General features: G+C 41.4%; 1 protein-coding gene across 1 annotated transcript in view; it reads right to left on the bottom strand.

The window, feature by feature from the left end:
* LOC139916379 (F-BAR and double SH3 domains protein 2-like) overlaps nucleotides 1-19,365 on the bottom strand; it is a 31,449-nt gene extending 12,084 nt beyond the window's left edge. The window contains exons 1-9 of the mRNA XM_078286642.1: nucleotides 19,200-19,365; nucleotides 14,167-14,264; nucleotides 11,666-11,711; nucleotides 4,313-4,389; nucleotides 3,840-3,984; nucleotides 2,645-2,778; nucleotides 1,448-1,502; nucleotides 1,234-1,362; nucleotides 964-1,086 (exon numbers count right to left, since the gene is read on the bottom strand). Of these exons, the coding sequence (XP_078142768.1) occupies nucleotides 964-1,086; nucleotides 1,234-1,362; nucleotides 1,448-1,502; nucleotides 2,645-2,778; nucleotides 3,840-3,984; nucleotides 4,313-4,389; nucleotides 11,666-11,711; nucleotides 14,167-14,264; nucleotides 19,200-19,220 (828 nt within the window). The 5' untranslated portion in view covers nucleotides 19,221-19,365. The remainder of the gene's footprint in view (nucleotides 1-963; nucleotides 1,087-1,233; nucleotides 1,363-1,447; nucleotides 1,503-2,644; nucleotides 2,779-3,839; nucleotides 3,985-4,312; nucleotides 4,390-11,665; nucleotides 11,712-14,166; nucleotides 14,265-19,199) is intronic.
* Between the last annotated feature and the right edge of the window lie 40 nt (nucleotides 19,366-19,405).

The following is a 19,405-nucleotide window of genomic DNA, read 5'->3' as shown; positions in this document are numbered from 1 at the left end:
CTGTTCCCATTAGACCAGTAAGAGTGGAGTGGAGGCACTAGGGAGCAGAGGCTGGTGGAGTACACCGGGTCACTGGCATGGGATGATTCTGGGAGGTTTTTGAAGGCTGATACCAATACCAATACTTTTGGGATTGAAGCTACTGATAGTTGATACTACCAAAAAACAAAAATCCCTTGCATTCAGTGTTTCCCAGAATGATATTGTTGTCTGGGTGGAAAAGCCTCTGAAACAGCATGGGATACTAAAACTCTCCACAGAAACTCAAGATAATAAGAAAACTTATTCATGCAAACTTGTGGAATCCAATAAAAATGTTGCATTAGAATCAATTCAGGTTAAGGACTTCTCATAGACAAGTAATATAGCATTGATCAATTCTACAAGAGATATGTAATCAATCAAACTGTATCATATCCATCGTATTGGTGGATAACACTGACTGGCTGATATCAGATTTTTAATAAAAGGCTAATATCAGCCCGATACATCGTCTACACCAAGCTGAAAGACACACACACATTTGTGGAATATGCCTGCAGGCACAGAGCACAAACACACACACACAAACAATATATGCACTCACATATACACAGAGTGCACATACAATCTGTTTCAGGGCAGTTATGTTCAAACCACATGGGCTGAAATATGAGCCCTGTTGAAAACCAGTGTGCGCCCCCTGCTTTCTGCTCCAGCGATTCGTTCACACACTGTCCTGGGCGGAAACAAAATGCCGCTCCAGTTTCAGAGAGGCAAGATGACCTCCAGAAACCAGACTGAAAGAGGCCAGTGGCTCAGGCGCAGGTAACCGAGGAGTACCGAGGTAACTCGAACCATTCCGACTAATTAGGAGCTAGCACAGCGTTGGGGTTTCAACTCTTCCGATGTTCACAAGGACACCGAGCGATACTGAAGTGGACAAACAGAAGTGCTGGTGGTCTGGTAGGTTTGGAGACTTACCCCGTTGGAGTTGTCCAGGAGGTGGTTGAAGGTGCTGTGGACGGCCTGGTAGGTTTCCAGCTCAGTCTGACACAGAGACACCAGGTAATCCTTTACCTGCTCATAGATTCTGCCGTCTAAGACCTGAAGACCCAGACAGAAACAAGAATTTTGGCAAACTGGATCACAAGTCTAACGAAACAGGAAGGCCATCCATTCATCCATCCACCCTGCACCCACCTAAAGCTCTAACTCCCACCATCCATCCACCCAGACAGTGTATATCCTCACCTTGATGCAGTCAATGAGGTCTGTGTCGTAGTAACGCTGCTGGTGAGCGTTAGCGGCTGCTAGCGTGAGCAGGTAGTCGTTCCTGGAATGAGTGGCTTTGGAGTTACACTCGCTCCTCTTGGCTTTCAGCTGCGACACAGAATTTCACATTGCTGATTGCGCCACTAAAATGCCAATCACCCAAAGGTAGGTTTTTAGATAGAAATCCTCTTACCTTCACGCTTGCCCTCTGCAGACTGGATCTCGACTGGAAGAGACTCAGCTTGGACCTGAACAGAAGGAAAGGCGGGAAGCATTGTATGTCAGGTGCTGTATATCTGCTGTGATACTGGGTACTGACCACAAAACTAGAAAGGTGACAGCGTGATCAGTATCTGTAATACTTAACGAAACAGTAACACAAAACAAAGTATAAACAAACAATAATGCTAGCAGTTCGCAGAAGGCAACAGAAACCACAAAAAAACCGTAATGTTGAAAAGACAGTAAAGTAGCACAGGTAGAAAAGTTAATGTAGGCATTTTTGCTGAGAAACAGTTGCATGTGTGTCAGTAAACATCAGTGATAGAGTCCTTGAAGGCAGAGTCTTTTGCAACTCATTCCAGTCACTGGGAGCAGCAAACTGGAATAAGGAGTGGCCAAGTGAGGTTTTAACTCTGGGGACATTTAGCAGGATGTGATGAGCAGACTTGGTGTTACAAGCTGATGTGATTTGTAACAGATTGGTCAGATAGGGGATATCAGACCTAGGAGGGGTTTGTAAATAAGAGTGAGCCTATGGAGTTTCCGGTGAACGGGCTGGAAAGGGAGAGGGCCAGTTAACTGATGCATTCAGATCACAATTAGAGGTGCACTGATAGCATCTGTAGTAATGGAGCCGATCCAGCTCCCACGTACTCTGACTTGGATTGGATCTTCCAGATACCAATACTGTGAGGAGCAGCACTGTCTGCATTGTGGCAATTCAAAGTGTTATTCAGCCAGAGACAGTCAGAATAATACAGGAAGTGAGGTGGCTCTGCCTTCAAAATAAAAGTGTAAAATGTGTCGCTTTTGGGGAAAAACATTGGTAAAACTATATGGTGTGAACAGGATCTACAATTATATTTGTATTTACTATAGAGTCACCCTTAAATATATTCACTTAGGTACTTTGTATTACTCAGAAAACTGCAAAAAAAATACTGGTATCGGCTGATCTACTTAATAAAGTACTATGTATCAGTTCTGTAAAATTGGTATCAGTACACCTCTAACCACAATGGTGTGTTCTATAGGGAGCAGTGGTGACAAATCGACTGATAGCCAACTGACAGAAAACACTGAGCCGCTCATGAGCACCCTTGCCTGTTAACCTATAAATAACACCACCATAATCTAACATGGGGTAGCATGGTCATTTGGATCATACTTGGCGTCCAACTCCGCCTTCTCTCGGACAGCCTGGGCCATGGTCTCGGTCTCCTGATACTTCTTCCTGCTCTTGGTCAGCTCCTTCACCGACTCTTGCAGCTCGGCTTGGACCACCGTCAGCTGTTCAATACACTAGGGAGGGTAGGTGGGAGACAGACAGGGGAAACACGAGGGAGAGATTTACATTTGGGGAGATTTTGACTTCTGCAATGCACCCGAAAAATGTGGAAATGCCTCTTAACCGTGTTTACAGAACATGTGCACCGAGTAATCCCATAATGGTATGTGGGATACAGGAGCTATAATGGCATCCTCCAAAAAGGTGAGGGCGAACAAGAGCGGCATTGTTGGTTGGAGGCAGTGGAACGTGGTCAACAGTAACCAGAGAGCAGCCCTGGTCACATTACAGCATTGGGGCAAGGCAGCTTCAGACCTTATGAGCGGGAAGCAGGCTAACCGCCAGACATAACGCTGCTTCAAGTTAGGGTCACACCAATATACTGGTTTGCAGATATACTGGGCCGTTATTAGCCCTTCATGAAAAATTCAATATGGGCCAGGCAGTGTCATCCACCTCTGATATGATGCAGTTTGTTTGATTACATACTGTAATCCCATAGTTGTCTATGGGAAGCCCTTAAGTTGAATTGATACATCAATACATTTTAATTAGATTCCATTCTAGTATGCATGAATATGTTTTATTAATATATGAATATGTATTATTATTACTACACCTAATACTATTGTTATTGTTATTATTATTATTATTATTATTATTATTATTATTATTATTATTATTATTATTATCATCCTGGGTTTCAGTGGAGAGTTTTAGTGTCCCATGGTCTAAATACAGTTTCAGAGTCATTTCCACCCTGAAGAATAAAATTCATGCTGGTAATTTTTCGTATTTTTTTTTAGCATGAAAATGATCAAATTAAAGATATTATCACCACAAAATGACTGCAGCTTCAGTCCGAAAAAATAACATATCATCATAGCACATATCATGCTTCAAAAACCCTGCTTCAGATTCAAAACATGCTGCCCTGTTGCCCTTTGGGGAAGGAGGATCGCATATTCTGAATTTTTTCAGTACAGCTGCACAAATGTGTAAAATGGTAGCCATGTGAATGAAGGGGGAGAAGTGACTGAAATCTGAGCATCGTGTTGGGGTTGACCTCCGTTACCTTCCTCAGCTGCTGCTCCTTCTGCAGTCGGGCCGTCTTGGCTGGATCGGCAACCTGGACTTTGAAGTTGTCGCAGGCGCTGATCCTGGACTGGGTGACCTGGACCGTGCCCTCCAAATAGGCCTTCCATACACAATACATGTTCCTGAAACAACACACACACACACACACACACACAGATTGATTTACCCACTGAATTGCAATGACAGGTTCCTCACTTTTAGCACAGAGACAATTTCACACTCTAATGAAAATGAAGGTGCAGCCAAAGAAAATTAGTGACGCAACCTCAGTCACAACAGGCTCTGGAGCAATGAAGCACATAACACATTACTAATTTCAAGAAAATACATGATATTGTAAATTTTAAAGGGACATACCCGATCAACATCATGTACCCATGTACCCACATTGGAAAGAAAAAACTTAAAATAGTTCAAACAATCCTCCCTCTGGAAAAAACAAGGACTTACCTGTGGTCTGCTTGCTCCTCTGATAGGCTGTCTGGCCATTCCCTCTTTAGATACTGATTTGCCAACTTCTGGAGGGCCTGGATGGGGGGAAGTGAGAGAGAAAGAAGGGATGAACTTTCACCTCTGAGGCCATGACACATTTCCTGTGTCTCATCTTCAGATAAGACCTACTCGGAAGACTGTGACCCCCATGACCTTGGCCTATAAACCACAACCTAGAACACATGGAAAGAGGCATGAAGACACACAGGGACTATGGTCAGCTCCAAAGGGAAAACAATGAAAAGAGAGTAACATCATGAAACTCAAAAAATGATGAAGCACTTTGCCTGACAGTGTTTTCTGGTTACGCCGACTTACCTTTTAGAATTACTTAGACATGACTCAACACTCCATGGACTCATTCACCTGTTAGCCAGAGCATAGTTTGGAGGTTGGCTCGCTCGCTGGGTTTTTATGCTGTAGGCTAATTTTTGAAGGAAAAAATGTAATTTATTTTGACCACATTCCCCCCTGGAGATATATTAGGTTCCTCCTCCCGGCCAACAGTGAGGTTAACCTTTGAAGAACCAAAATAGCTGGACAGAGTAAACAGCAGGAGAGAAGAAAAAAAAGAGCGAGGGGGATATTTCTGGTGTTTCTGAGTGTTGCTTTGGTATGTCAGGGAGATGTGCTGCTGCTGTTACATGAATAAAATTCGGAGCACTGTGCAAATGATCTAGGTTCTAATTAGGGTTGACTGAAAACTGTGAGATAAATACAGGGCAGAGGGTAGCTAGCAAGGCCAACGAAAGCCAACATAGGCAGCTCCAATTAGATGAAGGAACCATTTTTTTTTTTTTTATTTGATCATTCCAAAATGTTCTTGCTTAGGTTCAAGTGTTTAGGCCTACATTGTCACGTTCCAAATTGATTAGAGAAGAACGAAAAGCAGTTCGTAATGTTCTGCATTCATTCAAAAACCTCATAATTATTTGTTTTTGGCCACTAGTAGGGCTACTGAGCAAAGTGGGTCCCGGTACAACAACAAAAACAGGCATCACATGGTTTTCTAGCAGGTGCATGAGGATGTACGAGCACAGAGGAGACACAGTACACAATATTGTGTGGAGAGCGTGTGGAGTGTGGAGAGCAACCATCTGTTGCTTGGCAATAAAAGTTTCTGATTCTGACTCGATAACCATGTCAGCAGAAGAAAGACACACAACTGAGTTTGGGAGAACAAAGAAACAAAAACTTGATTGTACTGTTGAGTGGAGAAAACTCCTGGATAAAAGGAAAAATGGTATTAATACTGGAGAAGCTTTTGATTGGTAGAGAAAATGAGAGAAAGCATTTCATAGCATTCTTCATACTGGACTGGTAAGTTAGCTTGCTAGTTAGTCTAGCTATATTTCAATCCTATAGAGCTGGAAATTCTAGTAAATGATGTGCCTGAAATGCCTTCAACTTAGGCTGTCAATCAAATGAAGGGCTGTCCAAGTCGCTGCACTGAGATCCGGATGTAAACATTGTAGCTTTGTAAACATTAAAAATTAAGACTTTCTAAACATCTTTGAAGCTAATAAATTGATTCAACATAGTCACTGGGGTCTAACAACATACTCTATGTCTGTACGAGTGAAATTATGAATGTAAACAAATCCACGTTGTTTACATGGAAAACTCCATTCATCTTTAATGGCTCCAGTAAAAATTCATCCTCTGTGCAATCAGCTAAACTGCTGCCTTAACCATAGAATTGAGCTACTTAACTCCTTTCTTTGAGTCTTCGCATTTGTAGTATCAAAGTATATACAGTATATACAGTGTATAAGTGTAACGACTGCAGTGTTCCCACTATATAAGGACAGCAGCAGTGGGATTTCTACTGCCATCCCAACATCATTTCAGTAATTATGAAATGTGATTGCTCCGGTACGCGTTTACATTTAGCACATGGTTCAATGGTGTTAGATCTTCCGCAGCTAGTAGGCCATTTCTTTGAGTGGCACAAGTCAGTCAGAGTGTCAAGAAGTGGTGAAAGGTTGATTGTTATTCAAGTTACTACAGGGTTTGCCAAAAGGTAAATCTAACTCAAGCTACATTAGCTTAGTTTAAGTTTATTGTTTATTGTCACATCACAGTTACAGCGAGTATAAAAGCGAGTGAAATTCATTAAGGGGAAGGGGTGGAATTTTTGTTCGCTCACCAACAGATGAGGATGTTGCTAGCTGGTGAGAAGACTTTCACCTGAGCCAGCCATCAATCAGATGGCCCATGTTAGTGTTAGACTCTTGGCTGTTGCTACCGTGTTAAAACCGTGTTTACAGAAATCTCTCCAAAATGCCATTCATAGATTCCACAACATGAGTTTAGAATAAACCAAAACATTGCTGAATTTACTGACACTCAAATTTAGTTTATATAACAAAAAGGCCATGCCAACATTAACTTTTAAAATCCACTTTGCTGTTGACCTGCAGTGATTCTTCCTTCTGTTTTTGCTGTGCGGTTGTTGTGTAGAAGGAAAGTGATGATGCAAAATGTGGATAGTAAAGACACGACCATAAAAAATGAATACGAAAAATATAATTGAATGCATGTTAATGTAGCAATGTTTTTGTTTAAATTGGAATATGCAATATAATTTTCTTCTTACTGCCTGTCAACATGCTCTGTAGGTGAGTGAAACATAATGTAAAGGTTCAAAAACCTTCTTCCCTTTAACACAGCTTTCATGGTTGACCAAAGAGCAGCTCCACTGGAGGAATAGAGGGGTAAGTGCCTTAGTAAAGGCACTTCCACAGTAGCTGCTGAGGGATCGGACCGTGACCCCATTCATTTTCTCTGACTAGATTTTACCCTACCTGGGGTTCCCATTCTCACTTGGGACATCAATTCAAACAGTTTTCAATGACTTTCAAGGTCTTGTTTGACTAAAAATTGGCGTGTTTTGGGGTAAGACAGTAAGGTAAGGACAGTCAAAATTTGCCATAAAGACGTAAAGTCAAGAAATCCTAGTCAAATCATTCATTTTACATCAGCTACATCAACGTAAATCTCCATCACTGGGATGTGACGTGTTGACCCTAGGATGGAGAAAGGTCCAGAGAGCTGACACACATAGACGAATCTGGATACTATATTTTAATTTAAGAAAAAATACATCAAATAATAACCCCAAAATTCCAGCTCCTGGTTATTTAAGTTAGGTTGTGAGTGAGTTGATCCTGAACCAGACACTATGCATATACAAGATCATGCATGATTTTACGTAACATGCAAGAGGACTACAATTTTGGCTATTTTTTACCCCTAGGTATAAGGATATTATGTTGAACTAAAAAATCTGAAGAAAGGAGAAATCACTTTTGATACTAATATTCTTCTTTAGCCTTCATTTTTGATCACTCAACTGATTCGTCCTTTAGGCCCCAACAAGCACACACCAAGGAACTGAGTCCATGTATCTTTCCTCTGTCCACACTGAGAAGACAAGCCCCGTTATGCAGTCCTGAGACAGGCTAGGCAACGGCTCTGAACTCGTTGGTCTCGGTGATCTCGGTGCCAAAGCTCCAAACCCGCCACAAACCCGGCCATTGTGGGAGTCAGATAGAGAGAGAATAGCCAACTGAGCAAACCGAGCGGACACGTCTGAATGGTGTGATGGGAACGAGGGAAGGGGAGGAGGAGGAGGGATGCGAGGACGGCGGAGGAAGAGCCATACAGAGGGAGACATTTTATCACTCTCTGTGATTTGAATATCAATCGGCTAATGGCTATGGCCGCTTGCAGGTGTAAGAGACCCAGAAAAAGGCGCGGGAAGAGAAGAAGAGGCAGGCGGGGGGAGGAGGAAGGGGGGGGGGGGGGGTAACCAAAAGGGAAGAAGTGTTTCAGAGCCAGTCTGACCCACTTTGATTCAGCCATCGGCAGCGGGTGTCTAATTGATCACATAACTAGCAGGCTAGGCGGCCCAGACACAGAGAACACCATTCAAACTGAGGCCATGGAATGAAGACATCTGCTGCATTTACAGTACAGAAAGCCTTAAGCTGTGTGGTAAGGAGGGAGATACTATATCATACTATATGGATAACCTGCAAAAATAAGGAACTATTCAACATTGATTTATGATGATTAAGGTAAAATTTAATTAATTTCAATTCCACTGTTTTAGTTGACCTTGCTAATTGCTTGAGATTAACTGAAAAACTGAAAAAAAAAGTTTCAATTACAAATTAGGCATTTAGATGACACTCTTATTGAGCAACTTTCAATGAATAAGCAAGTAGGAGTTCAGTGTCTTGCTCAAGGACACCTTGACAGGATACATGGCTGTTGATGGACACAGCAATGGTTGAATTGATTGGTCAGCTGCTACATTCAAAACAGCAAAATCCAGACCTCAAAATCTCTGTCTCAAAAGCTATTTTCATGCCATTTCATAGATTGCTCACCAAAACCCTATTTGTGAACGGCTGCATTGCAAACCACCTGAAATAATTATCATTCCAGATTCAGACTGAAATAACTGATACAGCTCCATTTCTACTGCTTGGATTGCTAAACCGCAACCACCAACAGGTGGTACAAATACTGTATACATACGGTTGTCTTTTATGCGTCATTTTTCTGTGGAACACTTTGAAAGGAAACCAGATGAAGTTTAAATTGGTGATATGAATTTAACTTCCTGTCTTTCCATTTTTTTCCACTTTTCTATATTTTTTCCTATTAGTTGATAAGGTTCGGCCAAAATATGTTAAGTCACATAACCTATGTACAACTTTTAACAAAAGTCCTAAACATGAGGTAGGCAAGAATAACTACAGAATTTCCCTAATTTGATGCATTTACCATAGATTTTACCATAGGTTTTCAGACGCCAAAAATGACACACGTTAGGCTACAGACCCCAATTTGAAAAGATTTTGTCCCAGGGAAGATTTTTGTTGTTGATTTAGTATTTAATTGTTTAACTGTCTACACTGTACGTGTGGAGATAATAGTGAACCTATGATTAAAAGACATTCTTATATATTCTCTATAAATGGGACAATTTCTAGTTATTTGAAATATAGTGAAATTAAGCTTCCTAATTTTTCTGGGACCCCCTGGAAAACCCTTGAGCACCCCTGGGTGTCCCTGGACCTCACTTTGAGAACCACTGTAGAGGACTCACAGCATGCCGATGGAGCATGGTAGGATAGAGCAGCGTTGTGTTGTGCTGCTCAGCCTAGATCAGCATCCTGACTAGCTAAGTGCTGGTTCATCACTTTACCCATCTGGCCACTGCCTGGTTCAACTCTTCAGAGGTTACTAGGAAGGAAGGGTGATGCGAGCAGAAATACCAGGCTTGTGAGTGATTTATAGCAATCTGCGGCATCATGATAGTATGGTATGTGTGCCTGTGTAGCTCAAATAAGCTATGTAAACAGCTTCATGAAAATTGATTTTCACACACATGCGCACAGGGTTACAATAGTCAGGCTTCAGAGTGACCTTGGCCCTCCATGGGATACAAACACACAGATTTAAGGCCAGAAAGATGGGCAGCGAGGGAATTTTAGTTTGATTAATCTGTTGGATGCATATGCCAAGACAGTCTTATCTCTATCCCATCTGTTTTGCATGTTATGCTGGGTATCATTTTAAAGATCCAGAAGGGAACTTACACAGATTGACATCTTATATTATTATGATCAAATTTCATCTTGAAAGTAATCATTGTGACTTGTAAAGTCATTATCAAATGACAATTTTTTTGCATTTCAGCTACAATATCCATGGTTATCTTTGGTTGGGAGAAGTCTCCATCATCCAATAGTTTTTACATTCTCACTGCATTTATCAACACATTAAATGCGGTGAGGTAACCGTGTACCATTATCTAAATAACATCTAAATACGTGTACATAAAAAGTGTAATCATAGTTTAATACGCTTAAATGTTCCTCTGATCATCATTGGTTATTTTCAAAAGCCTCTCCAACGTTTATTCTCTTCTTTTCCTTGCCCTCCACTCCACTGTTTTCCTTTTCTCGCCTCCAGCTTCAGCCATCTTCTCAAACAACGATTGGATTCTGCAATCCGTAGCAATTAAAATGCAGTGAAAACTGGGGTAGATGCCAGTCATTTAAGATAAGCTTCTCTGTTTCCTAAGGCAGGTTGAAACATGAGACAGGAAAACTTTTGCCATTTAATTTGGGACGCCCAAATTTTTAGTTCACATAAGACCGCAGGCCTTAAAAGTTGCAACTGACAACTAGATTGATGACTCAGTTGACAGGCACACACTCACAATTTTAAATGGGCTGACTGTGTAGCCAATCAGAAATGGATCCGGGAGGGTGTGTGCCACAAAAATTTTGTGTGTACTCACGTGTTTGTGTAGTATGCAATATTCAGAGACCCACTTTTTGCTCTAGGTTGCTGCTCTAGTTCAGCTCGTGGGAAAAATTGCAGCAAAATCTACTGGATCTTTGAAATAATTATTTTTACAATATTCTTAATAGCTTTTTTCTGTCCAGAGGTATCTCCATTGCTCTCTCCTTGTCCTGAGGCAATGCTGTAAATCTTTGATGCAAGGCAACATGACAACATGATACCAGCCACATGATACAAATAATGCACAACCAGTATCAGAGGTTAGATGTTAAGAACCAGAAACAGCACCCTGCCCCTTTTATCTTTGGTGTATGGCCTTTTGAACCATGATCTTGATAGCAGTTGCTCTCAGCTAGAGAAAGAGTGCAGGGCTTTGCTTTACAATCTACGTCTCTGAGCATGACTGTAATCGATTTGAGGTGCGTGATGAATCCCATGTGTGTACTATATATACATGTATATATATAATATTGTGTATTTAACCCGTCCCGGCTCGCAATGGGATGCACATGTGCGGAGAGACGCATAGTTGCTAGTTGGATAACTGCGGTGCCGTGCCCCCTCTCTTCACAGTGGTGGTGGACATTCCTCACGGGGCTGCAAAGCCGGAACAGAGCCAAGGAGAAGAGAGGGGATTTTCAGACAGTCAATTGACATCCCCAGGAAGCTGTGGGCAAAAACAACACAGCGAGGAGGAAACGAGCCAGAGGATCACTAATGGATGTCGTCTCTCTGTTGTGGTGTTTTTCTGTGGCTTGTTACCATCCCTGAGTTATCTGGCCACAAGAGAGCCGAGAGCTTTTCTAAGGACCGCAACCTCAACCCCACCGCCTGAAGCCAGACTCAAAGCCAGTATGGTGTCTCTGGGGAGCAATATTGTGAAAAATAATTCTATTTCTAGGAGCACAAATGACAAGGGAGGGAAAAGATGGTGTTAACACGCATCAATCGCACGGTGAGAAAGAAGAGACAGAGTTAACTCACCTGGGCATACTCCCTCTCTACAGCTGCCTTCTTTTGGCTAAAGGTCCTAAAAAAGAAAAGAAAAGAGTGGAATCTGAATGATAGCAGAACTTAAAGTCACAAGGAAATGAAAAATGACTGTTTCACCTTGTTAGCTAATTATCAATAGCATAACGTACACTCGTACACTACTTTTACATCCTGGAAAATGGTGTATATTTTGTAGTTACTTCATGGCGCACAGGCAGACATAAAAATTCCAACCAATAACACCATCACAGATTTTTGAACAATCCCCACTCCGCCCCTCCCATCATATAAAACCTACAACTTTAACAGACTGACAACATGGTACAGTGGTGCATTTTGGTTGTTCAAACTCTGTTTCCTTGTTTTCTTAATGCACCATGGTTGTGGTCAAACCCAGCTACAGTCCTACCCAGCAGTATGCCGCCCCCCCCAATATCCTGTTTCAACCGGAAATACGTCCAATTATGGAATGCACCATCGAAATGCCATTTCCGTGTGTCTTTAAAAGCATGATCCCAGAAGGATATACTACCCACACTGGTGGATAAAAGCCCATTAATGCTGCTTGTGACAGGTTGACTTGATACAAATTAAAAACACAGATTTGTCGTAGTACCGAGTTTCCATCCATTCCTTCATTCAGTCAGTCAGGTTTATCTGGGTCTGCATCCTTTTCCCCAGGTCATTTACAGTTGTAGAAGGGAGCTTCATAGCACACAGCTTGTTCTCTTTCACGTCTAGCCAGTCCTAAAACCAAACGATCAACGAGCTCTCTATGACTGCTCTTTTTTTCCCTGCCAGCAAGAAAAATCCAGAATTCTTTCTAAACTGTTTTTATTTTTCCCTCCTCACCCCCAGGCTGCCTGCTTCTTCCTGTGGTGTTCTAAGTGATGGATATTTCTCGTGATAAGGTCTGGCAGAAGTCCTTACTGAAACAAAAGTCTTGAGTCATGCAGTTTTTAAAGGAAAAATCCACCCTGAAATACTCCAGCACTGTTACATCTCATCAAGTCGTGATGTTCAATGTAATCCAGGAGTTACTTTGTGATGAGGAGTTGTAATTACATTTTTGGTGTACCCACTTTCCCTCAACCTGCCTCATCTACTTCTACTTCAGTTAGTGATTTCCTACATTCTGGTCTATTGAGGCTACAGTCGGTGGAGAAATCTGCCTCTTCTACGATGGATTTCTCCCTGTATGTAAACCTGACATTTACCGTTGACATTTTAAATAGCTTTAGACATTGTAGCTGCAATGGAAATATCAACGTGACATCACATCGTCTATGCTTGGACAGTTATCCGCGGGAATAAGAAAATACACCACCGAACAACGAATTGCACCCAGGAATGCAAGGTACATCGCCAATAGCTGATTTCCTTTAATTGCTCTCACAATGGTACCATCAAAGATAATGACTACTGTTAATTTTCTTTCCACTGGCTTAGCAACTCAAAAGACCTGAACTGACTGGTCACCCTTTGTGGGAATTTCATGACACTGCAAGTTTCATTCATTCACAGATTCAAAAATCTAAAAGAAAAGACAGGTCAGTGCCCTGGGACAAACCTCAATGCAGCACGATGATCCTAAAGTCATTAAAACATGTCAGGACTAGTCTGCCGTGCTCCAGCATTCGCTCCACCCCAACTAAAAAGATCTGGCTTACTTCCTGGGAGCTTCCCTCTCTTCCTTTAGCCTGCTCCCTTGCTTTGCTCTCTGCATTTCCAAGGCCTCTCTTCTTCCGTTCCCCCCACTCTCGCTTCCTGTCATTTTCCCAAACTGTCCCACAGCTTTAACAAACAACCAGATGCAGTTTTTATTTTGCTGAATCATTACTCCTCCAAGATCATGGAATAGCCCGTGCAAATTCTCTGCGACTTGGGTTTCACTGTGTTTCTGTCATGATACTGAGCCTCCCACGGCGAACGACTCAGGGCAGCCAGAACATCTGGAGGCTCTCCATGACCTTTACTTCCAGCTGTTTGAAGGTTCAGAGCTCTGCCACCAACCACAGACAGGAAGTGGGGAGCCAATAGGCTGTCAACTCAACCCAACACTAAGGCTGAAAACACAACCACAGCCTCTGGCTTTTCTACCTTTAGGTGCCTACACATTTGAAACGTAGTGTTAGGGCTGTCTGTTTTTGCTCCGTGTTCAGAGCTGGGTTCACCCGATATGGGCTTTTGAAAGTTAATACTTAAACTCTACTTAAACTTAAAAAACTCCCCAGAGTTTTATTCTTGGCAGAGTGGAAAAGCCTCTGAAACAGCATTCAGGCCATGGGGCACTAAAACTCTCCATTAAGTAAGAGTAAGGGTAAGAAGAAGAAGAAATATTCATGAATACTTGTGCAGAATCCAATTAAAACTTATCATTATTGATCAATTCTACAATAAATATAGACAGATAGGTTGTTTCTAGACCCAGGCCAACATCTCTCAAAGATCAGCAACCCTCATTCTCTACAACTTGACCTCTAGCTTCTCACCTCAGGTCCTCCAGGAGGTCACATTCTGTCTGGTGTTTGATGTGTAATCTGCTCATCTGCTCTGCATGAGTGTGTTTCAGCTCCTGGGTAACCCGGACCTGGTTTTAGGGAGGGGAAAAAAGCATCACGTCAGATAGATGAATCTGAAAGTTACAACCAAGCTATGAATATTTTAACACTTTACAGTGCAGAACACATTTGAGTCAGAACTATTTTCTTCAGTAAACACCCAGAGATTGAGAGGATTACTAGGAAAACCATGGAGGGAACAGACAATTTGACAAAATGTTTCTCAATGTTGCTTCAGTTGAGTTAATAATGACAACAACTATTCAGCTCCGCTCATTATCAAGCCAGTAGTTCTCTCCAGGTAAAAGTCTGGACTCTGGACTAGGGCTGCAGCTATCGATTATTTTAGTAATCGAGTATTCTACCGATTATCCCATCAATTAATCGAGTAATCGGATAAGAAATACTTTTGCTTTATTAAAGAGCAATAGTAAATATACAAAAGAGAAAAGCTGTCCGCACGAAGCTGTCCATACGACACTGTGATTTACTGAAAACGAGGTGAAATAATAATTATTATTGATATTTATTACTAGGCCTAAATATCATACAAGTTCATAAGACTGGCTTAATGTACATTTATTTACTATGTTGAAGGGTTGCCCTACACCTGCTGACCCTACTCACTGCAATCAAACTAAACTGAATATACCTGCTGTATTGGACTGGTGCATTTTAGGCTCCAATTGCTACTTACACCACCTGATATTTTGCTTTCTGGGGTATTTTATGCATCACTGTGAGGGGAGTAGTGTGTGTGTGTGTGTGTGTGTGTGTGTGTGTGTGTGTGTGTGTGTGTGTGTGTGTGTGTGTGTGTGTGTATGTGTGTGACTATCATAATAATAACATGAATGAAGCTCAGGCTTTCACAAATTGACTGCAGCATTTTATTTTCTGTGGTTATTTTCTTGAGCAAAACTTAGCTAACTTAGGGACATCATAACTAGCCACCATATTGATTTACGTTCTTAACTAGCCATTACATATAGCCATAATTCACGTGCATTCTTTACTAGCCTTCATCTCATCCCGTTTTAATATTAAGTGCTGACTCCGCCCACCCGGCCAGTTTCGGCGTACGCCAGTAGCAATTACAAGTGGACCCTATCCTACAGTCCCTGCTCTCAGCGGAGGGAGGGAGCTACGCTGTGTGTGGGAAGCGCTGTGACCGTCAGACCTCTCTGGATTAGACAAGCAAGTAGAGAAAACCGGCATCAGCCGAACCAATTTATTGCCAAATGCTTTGGGATTCAACACATTAACATTGCTTCCCATGGTCAGAAAAAGTCGGCAGATTTGTCGCTAGTCGCTTTTGAGAAATAAAGTCGCCAGGGGGGTCTGAAAAGTCGCTAAGTCTAGCGACAAAGTCGCCAAGTTGGCAACACTGGATCCGAAACTTTGGACACTTTCTGTCGTTTTCTTTGGCCTGTCTCTTCTCTTCGCCCCTCGCTATTTTCTCTCTCTTTCTCCAGCGCGTTGTGCAACAGTAATAATCATCCGTGCGAAAACACTGAGTGTGTATATAGTTATATGGATTAAACGAAGCTTCGATGCAAAGAATTTGCATCGATGATTTTTAGTAATCGAGTTACTTGAGTTTCTCGAGGAATCGTTTCAGCCCTACTCTGGACTGTTAATTGGCCGTGAGTTAAATAATGAAGCCCAGTGACCCGGTCTCAGTACTGATAACTGGAAGTGTTTCCAACAGGGAAAACACTTTTTTTTCCTCATTTCAACTATGGTCAAGATGAAAATGCAATAATCAAAGTTAAAATGAATAAATAAAAGTGGTCAGTTGTTATGCTGAAAATGGCGGATATTAACCTTCACTAACTCCTTGTTCATCAAAACTCAATTTGGGCAGAGCTAAGTACATAAAATCTATCTCTGTACAATTTTACTATTCCAAAGAAAAACTGTTTTCCATGGAAACTACTCTGGGATGCTGGGGACGTTGAGCTAGAAGCACTATTATAAGGAGATGCCAAACAGTGTCACAAGAGGGGACGCTTTTGATAGTCAACAACTTAATGTGACCAGTGGAATCATCTGAAATGGGAGATTTACACTGGACATTCACTGCGTTCACACTGTGAGCAACATGATCAACAAGTCACCAGAAGTCCATTAATTTCCTGTAGAGGCTGAATTTCTGCAGTCATCGCCCACAACAGCAATTAGTTTTCTGCACTTCCTAGTTTCCCTACCGATGTGATTTAGATTAATGAACAACAGTTCCGCCTGGCAAGTGCAAAATAGACGAGAAGTTGATTCCAGCCATTCAAAGCTTCTCAGTTTGAAACACTACAGGAACAAACGTCTCAAAAACGATGCTTGGAGACCGGTTGCATCCATCATTGGGGCTGAGGCTAAGCTCTGAAGCCATTTTGTTAATTTTTCTCAATTTAGCTCATTAGAGCTGCAAACCGCCACATAGAAACAAACAGAGCCTCTGGCCCCGCCCACAATCAGCCAGAATAGACCGACCCATCAACCAAGTCGCTCGCAGTGTGAACAAGCAGTTACACTAGTTGTTGATTAAGCAAATGTCAGGGTGGTGGTAGGTGTTTCACAACCACTGCAATTAACTGGATAGTAGTGAGCAAGTTTTTCTACTTGTCAGCCTTGGCAATATAATATTTATTGAGGATGTTAGGATTTTACGCAATGTAATTCCCATTTCTGTCTTAATTTGTGGCTCTGTTTCATGTGTCACTTCCAGTCCAACTGTTTCATTCCAATTCTGGTACAGGAAACCTTTTGCATAAATGCAAAGAATATAGGGATAGGCAGCAACACCTCATTGGTTACTACTCTCAGATGTTGAAGGACCAACTTGCTACACACCATATCCAATCCATCTTTCTGGTGCTGTATAGTTAACAACACTAGCTTGTACCAGAGATCTGGATAATATTATTGGCCAATCAAGATTTTAGTACATAGTGGCACATTAAGGAGCAACAGGTAGATGGTGAGGTGATTTATTATCTTCCCTATGAGACCCCATGACTGCCAGTCAAAGATGAATCACCAATTCCTCCATGTGCCAGAATTTTCAGAAACAAAGTCCATTCTACATGCTAAAACCCCATTGACATGTATAGAAGACACCTCAAATTTAACTATTACCAGAGTAAAATATCATACAAAATGCTTAACACCAATTTAAACATCAAGCTCTCGAAGGATATGATATGATGTCCTGCCTGTATGCCTTTTTTTTTGTTACAGCAAATGAAACAAGCCGGTTGATTACATATACAAACTACATATTTACAGTTATTGGAAATTCACAACTTCACACATTTCTAAAAAATATCCTCTTAGGTTAGAGTTCTCTGTGTTGTGTGCATTTTGGGAATAATATTTAGCACAAGTGTGTAAGTCAAAAGAGAGTCAATACTTTCTTGGGCGACTGTAGTTACAGGACTACAGCAGTAGTAGGCAAACATAAGTAATCAATTGATTTTACTGTCTTTTACAGCTTTTTGACTTTTGACCAATGCTAACTTTCTCTTCAGTCTAAGTTGTTGTTATTAATTATGCCTGTTTTGTGGGCTGACACCTCAGGTTAAGCGTTGCTCTTGTAATAATCACCTTTCGATTTTCCACAACTCAATAGACACGTACAGTAAAGATGGAACAATCATTAAATAAAGAGGATTCCCAAGTAAAGACACTCAAGAAAGTATAAAATAGAATTCAAAAACAATATTGCCTTTTCCTTTACAGCTATCAGAATAAGACTACATTTAAAGAAGTAGGCCTACTACAGTACTCTTCAAAATGGGACATTCAAATTACCGGACAGGTTATTACGATGGCATGAAAATATGATCCATAAAAATATCAGTATCTTTAACAGTTCACATAGCTTCTGCAAAAAAAAAGTTATAACCCTAAACCTACATTTATTTTGACTGTGGCTAACGGCATTTTCTGTGCAAAACTTACTGGGGTACAAACGGTCAATTTTCTGTGGAGATGAGCCATGTTTTTGAAATATGATCCCACGTAAACATTTTTTCGCACAGTACCAGACTTGGCTCAAACTTTCTGTCTTTATTTATCTAAATACTTAAACTATAACGTTAGCTTGCTCCTTTGTTTGGTAGGTAACGTTAAGTTAAGCTACGAATGACCTTTGGTGACAACGTTTGCTACTTTCTTTTCCCCCAGGCTCGATCATGTTCCGTTCTCTTGTATGGAGAAAACGTTATACCAAACTACTTTGAAAAAGCTAGCGATTTAATGCTGCCTTGCTGATCGGCAAATGTATTTCCTCGCGGAACATTACTTAAGACTTTTTACAAATCATTAGGATCCGCTCTTAAATTCGGCATCGATCTAAAACACCAAGCGCCATTAAATTTAATAACGTTTCAACTTTTAGAACTGGTTCGCCAGCAATTCCACTATCTCCTTCCACCAAGATAAGTTACATCGTGTAACGTTATGGCAGTAAGCGAGCAGTGTGAACCAATTCAAAAAGTTAAAATTGTATTGAAGTAAAGTGCTGCTTTGTGGGTCACTTGTACGCCGGAGGTAACAAAAGACCCCCGTAATTCGTAGAAGGTGTTAAATTATGTTCCACGAGGTATGAAATTTTGTCGATAAGCAAGACAACGTTAAACTACCACATTTTTTTAACAGAATTTGGCATTACGTTCTCTCCATTCGAGAGGGAACGGCACGTATCGGGGCTATTCTCCCCCAAAAATTGTCACACGGGACTTCTTTCAAATGTTTCTTCCTTCAGAGCGATTCCATGAAACAGAAGCAGAAAAATAAAACTATAAACACTTCAGAATAGCACACATTTGCCGAGTGAAAAGGGAAAATTAAAGTTTAAACCAGTCGGTCGGCAACAAAGCGTACATTTTCAACCATTAAATATGCACCATTTCGTCGAGACCGTTTGCAGACAAGTAGCCTGGTGGGGCTACAACGGGACAACTCACCTTTCTCGGTGGGGGTTGCATTCTTATTTCTTGACATAAAAACTATACGAAAGACGATAGTTTATCCGGAAAACTTTGTGCAAAGGTTTCGAAGAAATGATAATTACAGAGGGAAATTTGAGCCTGGGTCAAGCGGCCATGACGAGTCCAGTGAGTAGTAAGTTAGAGTCCCGTTGAAAACACTGTGGCCCCAGGGAACAGAAAAA

The sequence above is a fragment of the Centroberyx gerrardi genome, chromosome 11 (assembly GCF_048128805.1).
Source record: "Centroberyx gerrardi isolate f3 chromosome 11, fCenGer3.hap1.cur.20231027, whole genome shotgun sequence".
NCBI lineage: Eukaryota > Metazoa > Chordata > Actinopteri > Beryciformes > Berycidae > Centroberyx > Centroberyx gerrardi.
This window is presented reverse-complemented; position numbering and strand designations above follow the sequence as displayed.